This window comes from Geotrypetes seraphini, chromosome 11 (assembly GCF_902459505.1).
Source record: "Geotrypetes seraphini chromosome 11, aGeoSer1.1, whole genome shotgun sequence".
In the NCBI taxonomy this organism is placed as follows: Eukaryota; Metazoa; Chordata; class Amphibia; order Gymnophiona; family Dermophiidae; genus Geotrypetes; species Geotrypetes seraphini.
In genome coordinates, this window is record NC_047094.1 from 66,025,023 (window position 1) to 66,048,398 (window position 23,376).

Below are 23,376 nucleotides of genomic sequence, written 5' to 3' on the forward strand. Positions count from 1 at the left end.
GGAGCTTGAGCACAGGTTGTTAGATATCAATAGAGGTCCTTTGGATTGTTCAAGGTGTCAGCTGCAGTTTTGCCTCCCCTCGCCCTCTTTTTTTGTGTTTTGCTTCTTGGCCTGGGGGGTTGAGGATCAGTTTGACTATAGTCCGACTGGCAGCTCGAATATCTCTGCATAATGACACAAACCCTCAAGCCGCTTCTCTGAAGTTTGGAGGTTGGCTCTCGTACTATCTGGAGACCTGGGAATCGATAATGTCTGATCACTGGATCATGGAGATTATCAGAGAGGGTTACAAGATAGTTTGTGCACCCTTTTTCCAGCTGGCTTGTGGATTTGTCAGCAGGCTAGCCAGAGAAGGCAGAAAAGGTCCAGGCAACATTACGAAGGTTGCTAGATATTCAAGTCATTGAACCTATCCCTCTAGAAGACTCGGGCTCTGGTAGATATTCCATATGTTTTGTGGTACCCAAGAAAGACACAAAGGAGTGGAGGCCCATCCTGGATCGCAAACATGTCAACACAACCCTGAGAGTTCTTTGGTTCTGGATGGAGATTATTCTGTCTGTCATCGTAGCGGTGGAGCGAGGAAAGCTTCTGGTCATCCTAGATTTGATGGAAGCTTACCTTCACATCCAAGTATTCCTGGAACCCAGACAGTTCCTGAGATTCTGTGTGTTGGAGAATCACTGTTGGTTCTCAGCACTTCCCTTTGGGCTAGCAACAGCATCCTGAACTTTCACAAAAATTATGATGGTAGTTGCTTCTCATCTCCACAGAGCAGGTTAGCAAGTGCATCTGTACTTGGAAGATTGGCTCATCAGAGCACTGTCCTGACTGGAAGGAGAAAAGGTGATAGTAGCAGTTGTGGAGACAAATATGGGATAGATTGTGAACTTTCAAAAAAGCCATGTCGACATAGTCCCTGGAATATCTGGAAGTCTTATTTAACCTGGCAGAAGGCCGAGTATTTCTTCCAGAAGTTTCGTAGTCAGATTACAGACCTGCTGACCAAGCTAGAGCGTACTGCGTGGCATTACCTTCAGGTTCTTGGGTCAGTGGCGGCCACTATAGAGGTGGTCCCCAGGGCAAAGATGCACATGTGTCCCCTCCAGGATGCCTTGTTGTCTCACCTTAGACTCCCTGCAAGTTCCACTTCTCTGGACAGTGCCCAGAGTGCCAGCCAGAAGCAGCATGACCTGGTGACTCCGCCCACAGTCTCTAGCAAAGGGAATCCTGCTCCAGATCAATTTCTGGGTCATCCTGATGGACGCCAGCTTGTTCGACTATTACAACAGTGACCCAATCCAAGAATAATGGACTCTACCTCAGCTGTTCATCTTGTGCTGCACTGACTGCAATCTTTGCTGCAGTGGCCTATGTCAACAGGTAGGGAGGCACCAGGAGCATTTTGCTCCAGAAAAACACCTGTAGTTTCTGCGGTGTATATGGCCAGGGTGGACAATATTCAAGTGGGTTATCTTAGCAGACAGACATTAGATCCAGGAGAGTGGTCGTTGTCCCTGAAAGCATTCTAGGCCATTGTGAGATGATGGGGTCATCCGGCGTCTGACCTCATGGCAACTTCAAAGAACAAAAGGACGTGATTCTTCAGTCGAATATGTGATCCCAGAAGTGCAAAGTGCAGGACTAGATGCTCTGTTTCAACCAGGGCCAGAGACTGGGCTACTGTATGTTTTTCCACCCTGGCCATGATAGGCTGGGTGATCTGAAAAATAGCAAATCACCCTCATTGTTAGGGAAAAGACATTTATTTTTTTTTTTTTATTTCTTTATTTATTGGATTATTCATTACAATATCTCTGTAACAAACATACATGAATGAACACAAAAAAAATACAAAATACAAGATGTAAATTCCAAAATAGGAATTAACATAATATAAGAAAACTAATTCAACCGTATCCTAGTCCACATTAAAAGTGATCGCCAGTACAAATAAAACATCAAAGCAAAACTTCTATCTACTTTCTAGGAACAGGCAAATGGCTATTATATATATTATACATCATCCTCCAAAAGTAAACCAAAATAAGGAATTAAACTTTCAACAAAGGTTTCTCTTTGATAAAATCTTCCACCTGGGCTGGATCAAAAAACACATATTTATCATTTCCATATGATATCAGGCATTTACATGGAAATTTTAAGAAGAAAGTAGCTCCGACTGCCAAAACCTTAGGCTTTAGCTGAAGGAACTGTTTCCTCTTAAACTAGGTTTGTCTAGAGACATCTGGAAAAATTATCACCCGTTGACCACAAAACATCTCTTGCTTTTTCAGGAAATATAATTTCAAAATATCTTGTTTCTCAAGTTCTGTCTTGAAGGTCACGAGAAGAGTTGCTCGTTTCTCAATTATGTCTTTAGAAGACTCCAAAAACTGTGATACATTCAGACTCTCTGGTGATACTATTCTATCCATTCCACCTTCCTCTACCTTTTCTTTGGAATCTCTTGAAATGTAATATAAATTATCGACCTCAAAGGTCTCCACTTTGTTATAATGTAATATCTCCCTCAAATACATTTTCAAAAGTTCCATTGCAGAAAGGTAATGTGTGGTAGGAAAATTTAGCAAGCGAAGATTTTTAACTCTAATAGCATTTTCCATTTTTTCTAACTTAGCATGTAACATCATACTATCCTTTATATTAGAAACAGCGCTAACTTGTAAATTACCTACTGCCTGATCTAACTTTTCAACCTTTACAGCTGTTTCTCCAATTTTATTATTTTGTTCTTTAATTTTCACAGTTACATCAGATGAAAATTGACATAAGTTCAAAACGGTTTTTTGTAAAGATGACTCTATTCTGTTAATACTAAGCCAAACATCATTTAGAGTGATCACTTTATCCCTGGGGAGAGCATCCGAGCTTTGCCCAGTACTCATCTGCACTGGGGTTAGTTCTTTAGCCTGTCCCAGGGACTGTCCTGAAACCTCCAGACCAGATACTGACAATGATTGAAGGGAAGAAGAAATTATTCCTTCCTTAAAAGGGGAAGGAGATTCTTCTAACCGTAAGGAATATGATGGTTGAGGAGGTGGTGTTGGTTCCCCAGAGGATAAGGAGACAGCTTGAATATTAAAAGTTACCTGTTCCTCAACAGGAGGCAAGATGGGAACCACAAGATGGCGATCCATCGGGCCTGTTGTTGCAGCAGATGGTATTGCCTTAGCTTTCCTCTTACCCATGCTGAAGAGATGGTAATCCTGCTCCCTGCTCCTCTTAGGCTCCGAAGGGGCTCAAAAGGGGCTAGCCCCTTTAGCCACGCCCCTTCGGCTCGCGACCCAAGGCTCGCGACCGCGGGCCGCGTACCGCGGCTGCTCCGATTTTCAAGGCTCCCCGGATGACCCTCTCAGCTGGCTGGGTCGGGCTGCTGCGGGACTGCCTGTCCCGATGAAGACAGTGCTAAACAGCACTAGCGACAGGCTCCCTCGGCAGCTGCTCCGATTTTCAAGGCTCCCCGGAGGACCCTCTCAGCTGGCTGGGTCGGGCTGCTGCGGGACTGCCTGTCCCGATGAAGACAGTGCTAAACAGCACTAGCGACAGGCTCCCTCGGCAGCTGCTCCGATTTTCAAGGCTCCCCGGAGGACCCTCTCAGCTGGCTGGGTCGGGCTGCTGCGGGACTGCCTGTCCCGATGAAGACAGTGCTAAACAGCACTAGCGACCGGGAAAAGACATTTAGAGGGACATTCAAGCCTCTTATAGTTGTTTTTAAATTGCTTTGAATATCATCCAGTTATGTGATTAATATTTTTAATATTGTTTTGTCTTTTGTAGTTTATTATTTATATTTCACCTTTAAACAAGGCAGATTATAACCATACATACATAATTAAAATAAATAGCAACAAAAGCCAAGACAAAATAGACATGTCAAAATCATCAAAAGTACTAGGTCATGTAGAAAGTATCAATCATCATACTTCATTTTACAAAATAGGTGATGATTTAACTTTTTTTTTTTTTAAACTGCACGATCTCTTTCTTGCCTAATGTATACTGGAAGCTTATAACACTCTGCATGTGTTTTTTTTTTTGTTTTGATTTTTACTTTTAGATGTATTTTGTACTTTGTTGTACTTAATATTTATAAGTGTTACCGATCTTGATTTTGATTTTTTTTTTGTATCAATATTCTTTTTTTATCAAAGAATATAGGCAGTACAAATATAAACATTCCAGTAAGCAAAATAACATTTATTTGGGGTATGTCAAAAAACAGAACAACCTCCCAGCCCCCTCTGGTGTATTCCCTTCTCTATCATCCAAGCACCTCAGAGTACCCACCATTGTTTTACTAATTGCAGTAACCCTTCACCCTCCCCTAATCCTACATATCATCAACAATCAGGGTTAGTTGTGACCATTCTTCATGTGTTGGGTCATAATGTCCCAGGTTTCTGTCGCTAAGTTTCTCCATCTCTTCCACAGTTCTCAGTTTCAAGAGCCAGTCAGTTATCTTGGCTCCAGAGTTTTGCTGTGAAGGGGCTGAAATTGTAATTACACTTTTTGCTGCAGACACTCATACTCTTTAACTGTCTTTGCTATTTAGATTCATGTTTATTACCCAAGCCTAGTAAGCATTACTTAGGATCTTTCAAAAAAGTTCCCCCAAACCCCCAGACAAACGATTAGTGACCACAGTCCAGAATTATTGGATCTTCTCACAGGCCACCAAATGTGGTATTGAGAGATGGACTTTTTTCATATGTCCAACACACATCGATAGCTGTATAAGGAAACATCACTTTCAGTTTGCCAGGAGTATAGTACCATGTAGTTACTGTTAGCATTCTCTTTCAGCATCACACAAATAGAAGACTCTGCAATAGGGTTACCCAATCAACATCTGGCATGTAAAATCACCTATTAGTAAAACTTCCCCTTTTTTTAGATTTATTCTGAATGTCTACTGTTAAATCTCTGCCCACTTCTTCCATCTGTGAAGGAGGTCTGTATATCACACCAATTTAAATGTTTGAGGGGGAGAGGTATTTGATTGGAATGGTGATCACCAATCCAGCTGACACTCAGATCTCCTCCTCTGTCACCTGTATTTGTTTCCCTGGGAGTTTAGGCCAAAACCTGATGCAGTAGCAATTCAGTGCATGCTCACCATCTGCTGAAGACAGAGCCTATTGGAACAGACCTACTCCTTAAACTGTGCATACCTTACAGAGAGCTCTGGTTCTTTCCCTTTATCTGCTTGTAGTGGGATTTAATGCAGATTTGGCTGGATTTGACAGAGTGATGAGGACACAGAATATGAGCAAATAAGGTTTTTATAAACCATCTCTCTGATTGTATAATGCTGTGTAGAATGGTGCTTTATGAACAGGGAATAGCAAATGCAGTGTCATATTTTCTACCCTAATTTTTCTTCTCTTTTTCAGGTCCAGATCTAGAAGCAGAGATCGGGGGTGAGTGTCTTTTGTGTGTGTATGGTTTGTTATTTGTCCTACAAAATCACGAGTTTTTATTAGTGCTGCCCGATTTGCCTATTAGAATCGATTCATCGAATCACTTTGGTGAATCGATTTGTTAAAAAATAAAAATTAGGCTCGCCGATACAGTGACCAACCGTCCTCCCCATGCCTTCAGGTCTCCTAAAGCAGGAGCGGCAGCGCTGCCTCTTGCTGTACGTCCACTGCTGCTGCTGCTTCTGCTTGAGGGGGGGAGGGTCAGTAGGGAAGTGCTGCAAAGGCACCAACGCTGGGTACCCTCGGCTCCGTAGATTTAGGCCCTCCTAAAGGCCTGCATGTTCCCCCCTTCTTTCTAGTGTCTTCCGGCTTCCCCCCTGGCTTCCCGGTCTCACCTTCAGCGAATTATGGCAGCCTGCAGAGGATTGCTGGTGCTGTAGCGATCCTAGCAGGCTGCCGTCAGCCTCCACAGCATGTTCCCTCTGCCACAGTCTTGCCCCTGATGTCAGATGAGGGATGGGATTGCGGCACAGGGAACATGCTGCGGAGGCCAACGGCATCCTGCTAGGATCACTACAGCACCGGCGATCTTCTGCAGGCTGCTGTATTTAGCTGAAAGTGAGACTGGGAGGCCAAAGGGGAAGCCGGAGGACACTAGAAAGAGGGAAATATTAGGGCCTTCGGGGGGTGTGCTGGTGTAGAAGCACACGGAGGGAGGGGGGATCCAAAGAGTTGTGCATATGCCAGACTGAGAGGGGAGGGGGAAAGAAATAATGGGTCTAAAAACAGAGGAGAGAGAGAGAGATAGTGGACAATGGAATTTAGGGAGGGAAGGAACAGAAAAGGAGACAAGTTGGACACAAGGGATGGTATGGGGGGGATAGAGATACTGGATAGGAGGGTAGTTGGGAAGAGAAAGGGAGAGATGGTGGCCCCTGGGGTGGTGGGGAAGGAAGGAGAGATGCTAGATGAAAGAGTAGTTGAGAAAAGGAGATGATGGTGGATCTGGGGATGGTGGGGTCCATCGCTGCAGCTGCGGGGATGGAGATGAAAAAATGGAAAGATGCCAGACCTCCGGGAGGGTAGGGAAGGGAAGGACAGAGCTGGAAAATGGATTGTTAGCATGGAGAAAGAAGAAAACGACACATGGGCAGGAGACCCTAGCAAGTGAGTTATCAGAAGATATTCCAGAGCATGGGACCGACATGATTTGAATAATGACCATACAACAAAAGGTAGAAAAAATAATATTATTTTCTGTTTTGTGATTACAATAAGTCAGATTTGAAATGTGTATCCTGCAAGAGATGGTGTTAGACCGTGAACATGAGCTAGGATTTAACAGAGAGAGGAAAAGTCTTTTTTGTTTAATTTGTTTAAACCACAGTGCCAGTATGGGTAGGAGAGGGCAAAGTGGGTGGAGTGGGTAAAGAAGCTATAAAATAAACCCACCAGGATGTTTGAAAAAATAAACCCACCAGGATGTTTGAAAAAATAAACCCACCCAATTGGGCAGGAAAATCGAATCAAAAAATCTATTCAATAGGCTGAATCGAATCAAAAATTTTTTTTCCTGAATCGGATAGCACTAGTTTTTACAGTTGTGCTTTCAAACTATGATTTCCAAGAAGTTAAATTAGTCTGAACACCTTCTTGAGATTTTGAGTAAATATTTAGTAGGGCCCCTAACTTTAAAGTTTCTCATGGTTGTTAATTAGGAGCAAAGCCATTTTTCTTAGCGTCCATATCAGATCAGTCCTGGAGCATTGGATTAATATGTCAACGAACAGATGGAGAAAGAGAAGAAAATAATTTTCTTGTGACTTGCCACTTAAGGCATTCTAGGCCATGTTCTTAAGGCATTCTAGAATGTTCAGCAATCTTCTCTGTCTCCAAGAGGATCTGTTCCTTTTTAATTTCAAAATCTTCTAGAACAGTGTTCTTCAACCTTTTTACACCTATGGACCGGTGGAAATAAAAGAATTATTTCGTGGACCGGCAAACTACTAAGACTGAAATTTTTTTTAAAAACCATCGCCGCCTCGTCCCTGCGAGCTTGGTCCCACAAACCATCTGATCCCATCCGCACAAGCCTCAAATAGTTATGATTTTACATTGAACATATTTTATTAAAGTATAAAAACATTCTATACAATTGTCATTTTATAAATACAAATAATACAGGGCAAAGATCAACAAAACCCCTGTCTCCCCTCCCCTTCACATATATCCCCTCTACTATCAAGAAAACTGAATAAGCCAAATTATTACAGAATGCTACACAAATATCATGTAACAGAATACCACAGTCACACATGACAGGAATGGTGTTAGGGGAGTGGAACTAAGGCAACTGCCCCCTGGTCAGAGAGAGCCCTAAGCCAGCTGGAAGCTAAAGAAGCACTGCATGGGCTTTGCACTACCCAGTTATGTCTAGCAAGATACATATTTCAAATCTGATATATTCGAATCACAAGATAGAAATAAAATTATTTTTTTTCTATCTTTTGTCGTCTCTGGTTTATGCTTTCATTGCCTTTTCACTCTCTTCCATCCAGCGTCTGCCCTAAGAACATAAGAATTGCCACTGCTGGGTCAAACCAGTGGTCCATCATGCCCAGCAGTCCGCTCACGTGGCGGCCCTCTGGTCTAAGACCAGCACCCTAACTGAGACTAGCCCTACCAGTGCACGTTCTTGTTCAGCAGGAACTTGTCTAACTTTGTCTTGAATCCTTGGAGGGTGTTTTCCCCTATAACAGCCTCTGGAAGAGCGTTCCAGCTTTCTACCACTCTCTGGGTGAAGAAGAACTTCCTTACGTTTGTACGGAATCTATCCCCTTTCAACTTTAGAGAGTGCCCTCTCGTTCTCCCTACCTTGGAGAGGGTGAATAGTGTCTTTCTCTACTAAGTCTATTCCCTTCAGTATCTTGAATGTTTCGATCATGTCCTCTCTTAATCTCCTCTGTTCGAGGGAGAAGAGGCCCAGTTTCTCTAATCTTTCGTTGTACGGCAGCTCCTCCAACCCCTTAACCATCTTAGTCGCTCTTCTCTGGACCCTGTCGAGTAGTACCATGTACGGTGACCAGTGCTGGACGCAGTGCTCCAGGTGAGGGCGTACCATGGCCCGGTACAGCGGCATAATAACCTTCTCTGTCTCTTCAGTCCAGCATCTGCCCCTTCCATTCACTGTCTGTCTTTCCCTGCCATCTCTCCTCCTGCCCCCCCCAATTTGGTCTGGCATCCATCATCTTCCTTCTGTTCCCCTCATGGTCTGGCATCTCTGTACCTTCCCTCTACCCTGTGGTTTTTAGCATCTCTCTCTTCTCATTTCCTCCACTCAGATCTGATGTCGTTCTCTGCTTTCTCTTCCCTTTTCTTCTCTGGTCTTCCTTCTCTATTTTCTGCCTCCATCTAAATTAAATTCTTTATTACTATTTAGTCCTGTTTCCCTCTTTTCACTGTGTCTACCCACAGTTTGTCACCCCTTTCCCTCACCCTTCCATTATCTTACTATTTTCTTTCCCCTTTATTTATCTCCTCCTTCCATCTAGTATGTGTTCTTTCTCCACTTCCATTCAGCATCTGCTCTCCCCTCTCAACTGACATCCATCTGCCTTCTGCTCTCTCTCCCTTCTCACTTCCATCATCTGTCCCCTTCTCTCTCTCATCTCCTCCATTCCATCATCTGCCCCTTCTCTCTCTCTCCCCCCCCCAACTTCCATCATCTGCCCCCCTTCCCTTCACCTTTGCGGGTCACTTTCTTTCCCCTGAGGGTGGCTCATGTCAGAGGGGAAGCTTTGGCCGAGCAGAACCACTTGCAAGGAACAGTGGAACATACTTGATGTCGATGCTGGGGCCCGTTGCCGTTTGAAGAAAAAAATAAAACGTGGAAAAAAGGGACCTGCAAAGGTGAGAGGAAGGGAAACCTCCAGGACAGCTGCTCTTTGCCCTCCTTCAGCAGCCCAAGAGTCTTTAGGCAAGCGGCAGTTGTGTGCGTTTAACTTCGGCACAGAGCTGCCCCTAAGCAGTAGTTTAGCGCGGTTTCATGAGGCAGCCTTGTGGCCTTTGCTAGGCCGGCCCACATTGCATCATCGAAGCGGGCCGGCATAGCAAAGGCCCCGAGGCTGCCTCATGAAACTGCTTAGAGGCAGTTCTGTGCCGAAGTTAAAAGCACACAGAGCTGCCGCTGGTGGTCTGGAGGTGCGGAGACAAGGCAGGAAACATACGCGGCAGGAGTCCCGGCACAGCGACGGCAACAGGAAGTTGCAAGTCGGCTGACATCGGCACCTTTTGTTGCAGCGGGGGCCCGAATCCTTCGCAGACCGGCAAGATTTTTTTGTGGACCGGCATCGGTCCGCGGACCGGCGGTTGAAGAACTGTATTCTAGAACATCCTCCACTAACTGAAGAACATAAGAATTGCCGCTGCTGGGTCAAACCAGTGGTCCATCGTGCCCAGCAGTCCGCTCCCGCGGTGGCCCTTAGGTCAAAGACTAGTGCCCTAACTGAGTCTGGTCTTACCTGCATTACATTCTGGTTTAGAAGGAACTTGTATAACTTTGTCTTGAATCCCTGGAGGGTGTTTTCCCCTAGAACAGCCTCCGGAAGAGCGTTCCAGTTTTCCACCACTCTCTGGGTGAAGAAGAACTTCCTTACATTTATACGGAATCTATCCCCTTTTAATTTTAGAGAGTGCCTTCTCGTTCTCTCTACCTTGGATAGGGTGAACAGCCTGTCTCTATCTGCTAAGTCAATTCCCTTCATTATCTTGAATGTTTTGATCATGTCCCCTCTGTCTCCTCTTTTAAAGGGTGAAGAGGCCCAGTTTCTCTAATCTCTCAGTGCTGGATGCAGTATTCCAGGTGGGGGCATACCATGGTCCGGTACAGCAGCATGATAACCTCCTCCAATCTGTTCTTGATCCCCTTCTTAATCATTCCTAGCATTCTGTTTGCCCTTTTCGCCGCTGCTGCACATTGCACAGACGGCTTCATCGACTTGTCGACCAGTACTCTCAAGTCTCTTTCCTGGGGGGTCTCTGAGTACTGCACTGGACATCCTGTATTCGTGTATAAGATTTTTGTTACCAACATGCATCACCTTACACTTATCCACATTAAACCTCATTTGCCATGTTGCAGCCTATTTCTTGAACATGTTTGAGGTCTTCGAAATCCTTCTGTGTCTTCACCACTCTGAATAACTGTATCATCTGCAAATTTTATCACCTCGCTCGTTGTACCAATTTCCAGGTAGTTTATAAATATGTTGAAGAGCACGGGTCCAAGCACCGAACCCTGTGGCAGTCCACTCGTGACGCTTTTCCAATCCGAGTATTGTCCATTTACCCCCACTCTCTGTTTCCTATCCGCCAACCAGTTTTTAATCCACATGAGTATTTCACACTTGATTCCATGGCTCCCAATTTTTCAAAGTAGTCGTTCATGCGGGACCTTGTCATAGTAACATATAGTAACATAGTAGATGACGGCAGATAAAGATCCGAATGGTCCATCCAGTCTGCCCAACCTGATTCAATTTAATTTTTTTTTAATTTTTTCTTCTTAGCTATTTCTGGGCAAGAATCCATAGCTCTACCCGGTACTGTGCTTGGGTTCTAACTGCTGAAGTCTCCGTTAAAGCTCACTTCAGCCCATCTACATCCTCCCTGCCTTTGAAACCCTCCCCAGCCCATCCTCAACCAAAAGGCCATATACAGACAGATACTGTGCAAGTCTGCCCAGTACTGGCCTTAGTTCAATATTTACTATTATTTTCTAATTCTAGATCCTCTGTGTTCAACCCACGCTTCTTTGAACTCAGTCACCGTTTTCCTCTCCACCACCTCTCTCGGGAGTGCATTCCAGGCATCCACCACCCTCTCCGTAAAGTAGAATTTCTTAACATTGCTCTTGAATCTACCACCCCTCAACCTCAAATTATGTCCTCTGGTTTTACCATTTTCCTTTCTCTGGAAAAGATTTTGTTCTACGTTAATACCTTTCAAGTATTTGAACTTCTGAATCATATCTCCCCTGTCCTTCCTTTCCTCTAGGGTATACATATTCAGGGCGTCCAATCTTCTCATACGTCTTCTGGCGCAAACCTCCTATCATTTTTGTCGCCCTCCTCTGGACCGCTTCAAGTCTTCTTATGTCCTTCGCCAGATATGGTCTCCAAAACTGAACACAATACTCCAAGAGGGGCCTCACCAATGACCTGTACAGGGGCATCAACACCTTCTTCCTTCTATTGGCTACGCCTCTCTTTATGCAGCCCAGCATATTTCTGGCAGCAGCCACAGCCTTGTCACACTGGTTTTTCGCCTTTAGATCTTCTGACACAATCACCCCAAGGCCCCTCTCCCCGTCCGTGCATATCAGCCTCTCAGCTTCCAGCATATAAGGTTCCTTCCGATTATTAATCCCCAAATGCATTACTCTGCATTTCTTTTCATTGAATTTTAGTTGCCAGATATTAGACCTGTAGAAAGATTTATGGTGCACTAATCAGTTACATAAACAAATACGTGCCTGTTAGTTTTCTAGGGAAGACCATAATATCTCATCCAGGTTCAGCTACCTTTGCCTACTTACACGACACCAGACCCAGGCTAATGAGAAATACTTTTATTATGAAAATAGAAAAATATAATTCATAAGCCAGCTGCAATAACTAAATATTGTTCACAAAATATCCGATTACATATATAAAACTCAGTACATAATTATCACACAACACTTGTTAGATAAATGAGATAAACTAATTCTTACACCCGCCTTGAACCGTAAGGTAATGGCAGAATAGAAATCTCTAATGTAATGTAATGTAAATAATTCCTTATAATAATAATTCCTGATTAGCAGCAAACTAAATATATCGCTTATCACCACAGGTGCTTTACGAATTCTTATCCTAAAAACAATAGGATTCTCTCCCTCTAACCCAGCTGAAAAGACATATAATTCCTTATCCTCACCATCCAATTAGGCTGTAGCACAGAATCAGGTGAAATGGAAGACGTCTTCCCTCAGCTCAGCAGATATGGAGATCCTTCTGTTTAGGAACAGTCCGTCAGCAACTGTAGAAGCTGTAACTTAGGTTGGCAGCCATGGAATCCAGAGGTATAAAAGTCCGGTTTCACTTTCTCTCAGGCAGAGAGTCACAAGAGATAACTTTTCAGGTCTTAATTATTATAGAAAATGCAGAGTAACCTATGATAAGATGCGAGTTCCCTCACATCCTGGCATAGACTAATTAATAATTCACACCTTCTATCTGGTTCTCGTCAGATGACTTCTCCGGACCAATCCATAAACATAACTTAGATGAATAGCCTTTCTGTATAGAGTCTCGTACCGGCTGTGAGACAGAGGCGCCTTCGTTAGATAAGAAGCACAGGAGCATAACTCCCCCAAGATTCACATAGGCAGATCATGTAAGGCATAGCTGGATGTCCTTGACTAGAATACAGTTCTGGTACATACCCAGAATGCATCAGGCAGAAATAGCAAAGATGTGTTCTTCTTTCTCTTGCTAGGTTTAGGCTGGAATGATTTCTTGCAGACAATGGATCAGGCTTGATGATGTCAGAGAGGCCTAACCTTCAGGTGCAAATAAGGAAAGACCCCCATTCCTCTAACTTTTGCAGATCCTTTTTCATATTTTCTATTACCTCTTCGGTGTCTACTCTGTTACAAATCTTGGTATCATCAGCAAAAAGGCAAACTTTTCCTTCTAACCCTTCAGCAATGTCACAAACATATTGAACAGGATCGGCCCCAGCACCGAACCCTGAGGGACTCCACTACTTACCTTTCCTTCCTCTGAGTGACTTCCATTAACCACCACCCTCTGGCATCTGTCCGACAGCCAGTTTCTAATCCAGCTCACCAATTGGGGCCTAATTTCAGCCCTTCAAGTTTGTTCAAGAGCCTCCTATGAGGAACCGTATCAAGGGCTTTGCTGAAATCTAAGTAAATTACATCTAGCATATGCCCTCAATCCAGTTATCTGGTCACCCAATCAAACAATTCAATCAGGTTCATTTGGCACGATTTACCTTTTGTAAAGCCATGTTGCCTCAGATCCTGTAACCCATTAGATTCTAGGAAGTTCACTATCCTTTCTTTCAGCAACACTTACATTATTTTTCCAGCAACCAAAGTGAGGCTTACCAGCCTGTAGTTTCTCGCTTCATCACCACTTTTGTGAATAGGGACTAATCCGCTCTCCTCCAATCCCCAGGAACCACTCCTGTCTGCAGAGATTTGTTGAATAATCTTTCTTGTACAATCCCTCTGGAGGCTGAACTAGAGTGTTTCTTGTATGTCTGATAGCTTCTACTGCAGGGCAACTAAAAGATGATCCCTCCCCTTTGGGCTTCCTGGCCAGGAGCTTCCTGTCTTTCTCAGTTGTGATCCTGCAGCTTTGCTGCATGGTTGAAATCAGTTAATTCTATTCATGATTTGTTTTCAATTCCTAGTCTTTGTTGATTTTTTTTGCCAACGTACTGCGGATCAACTCTGTGCAAGTGATCCTTTGGCGAGAGATCGCAGACATTTTAAATTTTGTCTGCTTCTAAAGGATGCTCTGTAAGCCTGAAACTGCAGTAAGCTCTCTGGACAGCTTGCAGATTGGATCGGGTCTCTAGGATCGGGAGCCGTCTCTCCCCTGGTTCATCTGCAAAGGGGTAGAATGCAGGCTGCTGCGGTTCCAAAGAAGTATTCTGGGATCGGAACCCCGACACATGTCTTCCCTGATTTCCCTGAGGGGTCCTGGTGGTCGTGATCTGAGGTGGCAGGGAAGGTGAGGCGGTCAGAAGACCTGAAAAATCCAGTTTAATCAGCTCCTGAGGTACTGATCTCCTTGTTTGTACTGTGTATTGCAGGCTGCCATAGACTTTCATTGCAGCACATGTCTCTGTGGTGTCTGTGAGGAAAGCAGAGCCTCCCCGGAGGATAGTGAGGCATCTACACACAGTCCATGGGCTGCAGCGCACGTGAGACATGGTGCTCAAATCAGGGTTTTGGGGGTTTCCCTGCATGCCCTGGTCCCCCAACCTATAAAATGCTAAAATTTCCAGTTTTTTTGCTTTTTCCTGTGTTTTTAACAAGCATTTTTTAGTCAAAATTGGCACCCGTGGTGGCCATCGTAGATTTTCTTTAAATTTTTTTAAACTATATTTTTTGGACTTAGAAGCTTCGTTTTTGCTCCAAACTTCACAGATGGCTACCTCAGGATAGGATAGCATGGATTTATGCCGTAAATGTGGCAGATGCCGGATGGATTCACAGCCATGTCTCACGTGCGCTGCAGCCCATGGACTGTGTGTAGATGCCTCACTATCCTCCGGGGAGGCTCTGCTTTCCTCCGGAGACGCAATTCCAGCGTCTGGGACACCAATTTTGGGTGAGGAGGGTGCTTCCGCAAAATGCAAGCGCAGTTCTGGGGAAAAGTCTCATAAGTCTTCAAAACATTCTAAATCTGAGTTCCACAGATCGGCTTAGCCGCTCGGGCCTTTTTTCCGCCTGAATTTGTGGATATGATGCATCAGGCTTTCTTGCGAAAGCGGTCTATGCTTGTGTCTCCTCCTCAGACTCTGGTGCAACAGTCTGTGCAGCCTTTGGATTCCAGCATGTCAGTCTGCTCCCTTGCTGGTCCGCCTGAATGACAGTGGCAACTTCCTGCTATTGCCTCGGTGCCTGCATCAATTTCTATGCTGTTGCTATCACACGGCTCTTTGGCGGGCTCCGCTTACGCAGCTAGTCTGACGGATCTCAGGGATTCCTAGAACACTGATTCCCATGATCTGGGAGAGGATCAGATGGTGCACAGGCTCTTTAAGTCCAGTCGCCTTCCTGATCTTATCGCTGAATCTCTGCGGCCATTGAAACTTGATTCAGTGGTTCAGGCGGAGTGTTCCGTCATAAGTTCTAAGCCCCTGCTTTCCGCTGCATTTCCGGATCATGTGAATTTGGCAGAAATGCTCTTGCAGGTTTGGGAGGCCCCGGAGGGTCCCCTAAAGTGCACTAGGGCCATGGCTAAATTGTATCCCATGGCTTCAGAATTTTCCAAGCACCTGGTCCTGCCAACCAGGGTAGATTTGGCGGTGGCTCAAGCCACTAAACGAACCTCCTTGCCCTTGGATGGAGGGGTTGACCAGAAGGATGTCCAGGACCGAAGACTGGATTTTGTCATGAAGCGTCTTCTTTATTCCGCTGCAGCGGGAGTGCGAGTGGCAGCGGCCACTTCCTTTGTGGCTCGGGCATTTCATACTAAACTTCGTCAGGATCCTGAGGAGGTTGTCCTTCGGGATCTCAATTTCCTGGTTTCTGGAGTAAATTATTTGGCAGACGTACTCTATGATATTTTGAAAGTTTTTGCTAAGCTGGGAGCTTATTCAGTTTCTGTTTGGAGAATGTTATGGATTCGCCAGTGGTCGGGTGATTCGTCATCCAAGGCTATACTGAGCAAATTGCCCTTCAAAGATTTGCTCTTACTTGGCCAGGGTTTGGATGACCTTATGGCACTCTGAGCCAGACAAGACCATCCTCAGGACGTCCAAACTGTCCGAACCTGCAACCCTGAAACCAATGATGGGTACAAGAAGAGGATGGAGACGCTGACTCCTGGCAGCTGGTAACTTCCTCCCCCGGCAAACGTAGAAGACCTTCCTCTTCTGTCTCTTTCTCTCGTTCACAGGGCAGTTTAACATCGACCCCATTAATCACCTTGAACAGATTCCAGCTGTTACAGGAGGAACCTGCCAATGAGGTACAGGAAGTTGTCCACCAGACGATTCCGGTTCCGGAGATAACAGATCAGCTCCCCCCAAAGAAGTGCAGAGTGGTAGTCATTGTGGATTCCCTGCTGAGGGGCACCGAGAGACCAATTTGCAGACCAGATATGCAATCTAGAGAGGTTTGCTGACTGCCAGGAGCCAGGATCCGAGATTTAACCGCCTGCCTAGACAGACTTATCAAGCCCCATGACCAATGTTCCCTCTAAGGATTGATGAGGTGTGTGCAAAAAAAAAATATGCATGAGCGACAAGTTACATACTCCACAAATTTATGAGCAGGCGCAGAGGACGCATTTTTAAACAAATGTAGTTTATCCTTGTACTCCTTATGCATTTTTAATCATCCATGGATATGTTTGTATGTTTATTGTTCAAATGGTTTTATTTATTTCCCCAAATTTATTTTTGTTATACGCATTGAAAATATTTGATATTGCGTTTAAATCAAAATCTCAATAAACTTGAAACGAGTGCCCATGAGATTGTGGGAGGGTTAAATACTCAAAACTTAGAAGAATAACAATTTACTTAAAGTTTTTGTTTTGCCAGCTTTCTGGTATCTTTACATACAGTGCCATACCTAGCATATGTAACACCCAGGGCCCATCATTTTTTGGCACCCCCCCCCCATCTGTACGAAAAACATGATTTTTAGTAACAAGCCACACGTCACACATGAGTACCTAGGAAAAGGCAGCATCTTACATATTGTAGTGAGCAGTACATCAATACACCCATTGTAAAACTAAACAAGCCAGACCAACACAGATCAATCCTACACCTTCAATCCTAACAGAAAACCATGTCTTTTGAACACACAGAACCCAGAAAACACCTTCGCCTAGTATGGAATATGTCATCACAAACTAACCCCTCCCCCTTTTACAAAACTGAAGTGTGGATTTTAGCCACGGTGGTAACAGCTCTGAGGCTCATAGAATTCTGAGCATCAGAGCTGCTACCACCACGGCTGGCGCTAAAAACGCTCCACAGTTTTGTAAAAGGGGGGATAAAATAGAAATACAGAGCTTCAACACTCTAGCTCAGGGCGCCCAAACTTTTTGGGCTTGCGAGCTACTTTAAAATGACCAAGTCAAAATGATCTACCAACAATAAAATAAAAAAACACAAAGCACACTATACGCTGAGAAAATGTTAATTATCATTCCTATTCTGGGTTTTTTCAAAGAGGTCAAGGCAGATGACTCTATGCATTGTCACCTCAGTAATAACCATACAAAAATACACAAATATACCTCCCTTCCTTTTTATTAAACCACAACAGCAGTTTTTAGCGCAGGGAACTGCGCTAAATGCCCAGCGCTGCTCTCGACACTCATAGGCTCCCTGCGCTAAAAAATACTATTGCGGTTTAGTAAAAGGGAGCCATAGTGCAAAATATAGACAGCATATATAAATTCAGACACATTTTGATCACTAAATTTAAAATAAAATCATTTTTCCTACCTTGTCTGGTGATTTCATGAGTCTCTGGTTGCACTTTCATCTTCTGACTGTGCATCCAATCTTTCTTCCCTTCTTTCAGCCTGTATGCTTCCTCTCCTCCAGACCTCATTCCCTTCCCTAACTTTTTCTTCCTCTCTCCCTGCCTTTTCTTTTTTTTTCTCTTTTGATGCCTCCTTTCTTTTTTTCTGTTTCCCTTCTGTCTCCCTGCCTGCTCCCTTTCTTTATTTCTTTCTCCCTACCCTCCACAAAGCCACTGCTGCCACCATCGGGGGAAACAGGCCCCAAAGCCACCGCCACAGCTGCCCAAACCTCTCTCTGCTTCACACCGGGTCGACCAGCTTCCCCCGACGTCAATTCTGCCGTCGGAGAGGAAGTTCCGCCCAGCCAGGCAGCAATTGGCTGGCCCGAACTTCCTCTCCGACTGCAGCCTTAGGGCGGGTGCACAGCCAGGGCGGACCGACCCCCCCCTTGGAGGACACTGAAGACGTAGCAGCGGCTCCTCTCACAAATCCCCACCTGCGTCGGAAAGTCCGATGCAGTCGGGGATCTTGAGAGGAGCCGCCGCTGCATCTTTTAACTTTAAACTACAGGCCGCCGCCGCTTCCTCTCACCTCTGCCCGCCCTCGAGTGAGCGACAAGGGAAAGCGTATGAGCGACGCCACTGAAAATAGTGAGCGATCGCTCATGCGCTCACCTTAGAGGGAACACTGCCCATGACCACTTCCCCATGCTTCTCATCCACGTTGGAATGAACGACACTGCCAGGAACACCACGGAGAACATATCTGTAGACTTTGGAGCCCTGGGTGAGAAGCTGAGGAGGATGGAAGCGCAGGTGGTCTTCTCAATCCTCCCAGTGAGAGGCAAAGGGAGAACCAGGGAGGGTCGTATCCAGAGGACAAACGACTGGCTGCACGGATGGTGCAGGGAGATGAACTTCAGATTCTTGAACCATGAGGAGGCGCTGCAAGGACTACAGGGACCTGACGGACTTCACCTGACCAGAAGGGGAAAGAACGTCTTTGGACACCGACTAGCCCGTGTACTTCGTAGGGCTTTAAACTAGGTAAGTTGGGGGAGGGTAACCACTCATGTGCTGTCGCAAGTAACCAACTTGGCGAGGTAAGTTGCCAATCCATTTCTGAGTCCGAGGTAAGTGCACACTGCATTTCCGAGTCAGAGGTAAGTACACACATTGCAAACAGTATTATAGGAGTCCAATTAGCTCAACAGGAATATCTACACAGAGACATAGCAAACATAAGGTATGGAGTGCTATGTACGTTAATGCCCACAGTTTGGGCAATAAGATTCTGGAATTAGAGACTGAAATGAGGAACGCCGACCCAGATGTGGTGGCAATATCCAAGACTTGGTTCACAGACTCCCATGGTGGGATATGGCTATACCGGGATACAACTTACTTCGGCGGGACAGAGAGGGCAAAACGGGAGAAGGGGTAGCACTATACACTAAAGAGGACATCAAAGTTACCAAAATCGCAGATGTCAAGTACACTGGGGAATCCCTCTGGGTGAATTTGGCTAGGGGGAAGGACAAATGCCTGTATCTTGGTGTAGTATACAGACCACCAAGACAACAGGAGGACATGGATATAGAATTAGTCGAAGACATTGAGAATATCACTTTGCATGGAGACACAGTATTGTTAGGAGACTTCAATATGGCTGATGTGGATTGGAACAATCTTTCCGCTACGACCAGTGGCAGCAGGAAGCTATTAACCTCTATAAAGGGAGCGAGACTCAGACAAATGGTATTAGAGCCCACTAGGGATCGGGCGATACTAGACCTAATACCAACGGAGAAAGTGTCACAGAGGTCTCAGTAGGCGATACATTGGCCTCCAGTGACCACAACATGATATGGTTCAACCTCAGGAAAAGTTTCACTAAGTCAAGCACATCAACCAAGGTCCTCAACTTTAAGGGCACAAACTTCAAAAGCATGGGAGATTTCGTCCATCGGGTGCTACAAAACCATGCCGAAACAGATAATGTAGAGGTAATGTGGTCAACTCTGAAATCAACCTTACACGAAGCAACTAACCGCTACGTCAATTCAGTAAGTAAACGGCGAAGAAACAATAGACCATAGTGGTTCTCTGTGGAGATCTCAGACCTCATAAAAAAGAAGAAAAGAGCGTTCATCCTCTACAAACAATCAGGGAAGCGAGAATCCAAGGAAGACTATCTGGCCAAGTCAAAAGCGGTCAAAACGGCACTCAGGGAGGCCAAACTCCGAATGGAGGAGAACCTTGCGAAGAATATCAAGAAGGGCGATAAATCCTTCTTCCGGTATATTAGTGACAGAAAAAGAAACACAAATGGGATGGTACGCCTTAGGAAACCCAACGGGAACTATGTAGAATCGGACTCCGATAAAGCCAAACTTTTAAATGAATACTTCTGCTCGGTCTTCACTTGCGAGGTGCCGGGATCCGGCCATCAGCTGCCGGCGAGGGAAAACTCCGAAGACCCGTTTCAAAATTTCGAGTTTACGCCCAGCAGTGTCTACGAGGAGTTATCAAGACTCAAGGTGAACAAAACTATGGGACCGGACAAACTGCACCCCAGGGTGCTCAGGGAGTTGAGTGACGTCCTGGCGGAACCGTTATCCGCGCTCTTCAATCTTTCCCTAAGTACAGGAAGAGTCCCGTTGGATTGGAAAATGGCTAATGTCATTCCACTCCACAAAAAGGGATGCAGGACGGAGTCTGAGAATTATAGACCGGTGAGTCTCACATCGATAGTGAGTAAACTTATGGAAACACTAATCAAACGCCAAATAGATATGATCCTGAACGAGGAGAATCTACGAGATCCCCATCAACATGGTTTTAAGAAGGGAAGGTCCTGCCAATCAAATCTGATCAGCTTCTTTGACTGGGTAACAAGAAAGCTGGATATAGGGGAGTCCCTGGACGTCGTGTACTTGGACTTCAGCAAAGCGTTTGATAGTGTCCCACACTGCAGGTTATTGAGCAAGATGGGTTCGATGGGACTGGGTGAAACATTAACCGCATGGGTTAGGGACTGGCTTAGAGGTAGACTTCAGAGGGTAGTGGTAAATGGTACCCTCTCCGATACGACGGAGGTGATCAGCGGAGTGCCGCAGGGCTCGGTCTTGGGCCCGATTCTATTTTACATCTTCGTAAGAGACTTGGCTGAGGGGCTTCGAGGTAAAATTACATTATTCGCCGATGATGCCAAACTATGCAACATAGTAGGCAACCGCACAACAAATGAAAGCACAGTGCCCGACAAAAGCTCAATGCCCGACAGTATGACGCAGGACCTACTCCTGCTGGAGCATTGGTCAAAGACTTGGCAACTAAGTTTCAATGCCAAGAAGTACAAGGTCATGCACCTTGGCGGCAAAAATCCATGCAGGACTTACACCCTAAATGGTAAGATCCTAGCAAGGACTGCAGCAGAACGTGACTTGGGGGTGATCATTAGCGAAGACATGAAGACTGCCAATCAAGTGGAGAAAGCTTCATCCAGGGCTAGACAAATCATGGGCTGTATCCGTAGAAGTTTCGTCAGCCGTAAGCCCGAGGTCATAATGCCGTTGTACAGATCCATAGTGAGACCCCATCTGGAATACTGTGTACAATTCTGGAGGCCACATTATCAAAAAGATGTGCGGAGAGTTGAGTCGGTTCATCGAATGGCCACCAAGATGGTCTCAGGAATCAAGGATCTCCCGTATGAGGAACGACTGGGTAAGTTGCAGCTGTACTCACTCGAGGAATGCAGAGAGAGGGGAGACATGATCGAGACGTTCAAATATGTCACAGGCCGTATCAAGGTGGAAGAGGATCTCTTTTTCCTTAAAGGACCCACGGCAACAAGAGGGCATCCGTTGAAAATCAGGGGTGGGAAATTTCATGGCAACACCAGAAAATATTTCTTCACCGAAAGGTTGATCGCTGGAATAATCTTCCACAACAGGTAATTGAGGCCAGCAGCGTGCCAGATTTTAAGAAAAGATGGGATTGGCATGTGGGATCTCTTCATGGAGGTAGTTAGGAGGTGGCCATTAGTGTGGGCAGACTAGATGGGCCATGGCCCTTTTCTGCCGTCATGTTCTATGTTTCTATGTAAGTGTGCAGGATCGTAAGTGTAAGATGCTTCCTGGCCCTAGACCTTGTCTTACCAGGGGGATGGGATGGCCGAATTTTCATCCCTTCTGGAGAACCTCACAGTATGCTAGACCCCCTGTAGCGGGACAGTGTTTCGGAATGTCCTACAAACCTCACATTGGAGGTGTAGCACTCCAACAGCCTTCCAACTCTTGGCCTTCTGTTCCTTCCAAGAGAAAAGTATAACGCCAGGGCTCAGGAGAGGCCCCTCCCCCCCCCCACTGAATCGGGGGGGGGGGGCAGCTTTCAGCCTTCCTTCCAGAATGGCTAAAGATAACATCGGACCAGTGGGTCCTACAGGTGCTCAGGGAAGGTCTTTGACTGTAGTTCTTCTGGCTGGCGGCAGACTTCTTCATGTCCTCTCCCGAGGGAAATCCGGACAGGGCCAGCAAGGTGTGCACTATGGTGCGCCGGTTATTAGATCTAGCGGCCATAGAGCCGGTCCCACGGGACGTCTTGGGCTCTGGGAGATACTTGATTTACTTCATCATGCCAAAGAACTCCGTTGATTGCAGACCAATTCTGGACCTCAAAGCATTGAATGCATTCTTGAGTGTTTCGCGTTTCCGGATGGAAACTGTGCATTCTGTCATAGCAGCAGTGGCACCCGGGGAGTTTTTGGCTTTCTTGGATCTCACAAAAGCGTATCTCCACATTCCGATTTTCCCAGATCATCGGAGGTTCCTGAGGTTTCATGTTCTCGGGAGGCATTTCCAATTTGCGGTTCTCCCTTTTGATTTGGCTTCGGCACTCAGAGCTTTTACCAAAATCAAGGTGGTGGTGGCTGCCCAGCTGCGATCTCTGGGTGTGCTAGTGCATCCGTACCTCGACGACTGGCTGATCAGAGCTCCCTCGTGGGCGCAGGGCTGCTTGGCGGTTCGCCAAGTGGTGTCTTTGCTGGAACATCTCAGATGGGTGATCAATCTAAAGAAGAGTCGCCTCGAGCTGACCCAAGACTTGGAGTACCTGGGAATCCAGTTCCACACAGGTCTGAACCGGGTATTTCTTCCAGGAGGGTGTAGATGGGCTGGAGTAGGTTTTAGCTGAGTTTCGGCAGTTGGAACTCAAGCACAGTACCGGGTAGAGCTTTGGATTCTTGCCCAGAAATAGCTAAGAAGAAAAATTTTTTTAAAAATTAAATTGAATCAGGTTGGGTAGACTGGATGGACCATTCAGATCTTTATCTGCCGTCATCTACTATGTTACTATATGTTACTATGACAAGGTCCCGCATGACAGGCAGACTTTCTCAGTCATCAGACTCTGGACCAGGGAGAATGGTCCTTGTCAGGGCTGGCGTTCACGGTGATAGTTCGCCGCTGGGGTCGTTCCACCTTCGATCTGATGGCGTCATCAATGAACAGAAAGGCAGACAGATTCTTCAGTGGCAGACTAAAGGTTGGCAGCAAAGGACTCTATGCTCTGATTCAACCTTGGCCCACTGGGGAACTTCTGTACATCTTTCCCCCGTGGCCCATGATAGGGAGCATTCTG

At 45.6% G+C, this 23,376-nt stretch overlaps 1 protein-coding gene across 2 annotated transcripts in view; it reads left to right on the forward strand.

The window, feature by feature from the left end:
• Positions 1-23,376, forward strand: part of LOC117369344 (serine/arginine repetitive matrix protein 1-like) — a 137,529-nt gene that overhangs the window by 110,099 nt on the left and 4,054 nt on the right. For both annotated transcript variants that reach the window (XM_033963807.1, XM_033963808.1), the window contains one exon: positions 5,418-5,444. In XM_033963807.1, the coding sequence (XP_033819698.1) occupies positions 5,418-5,444 (27 nt within the window). The remainder of the gene's footprint in view (positions 1-5,417; positions 5,445-23,376) is intronic.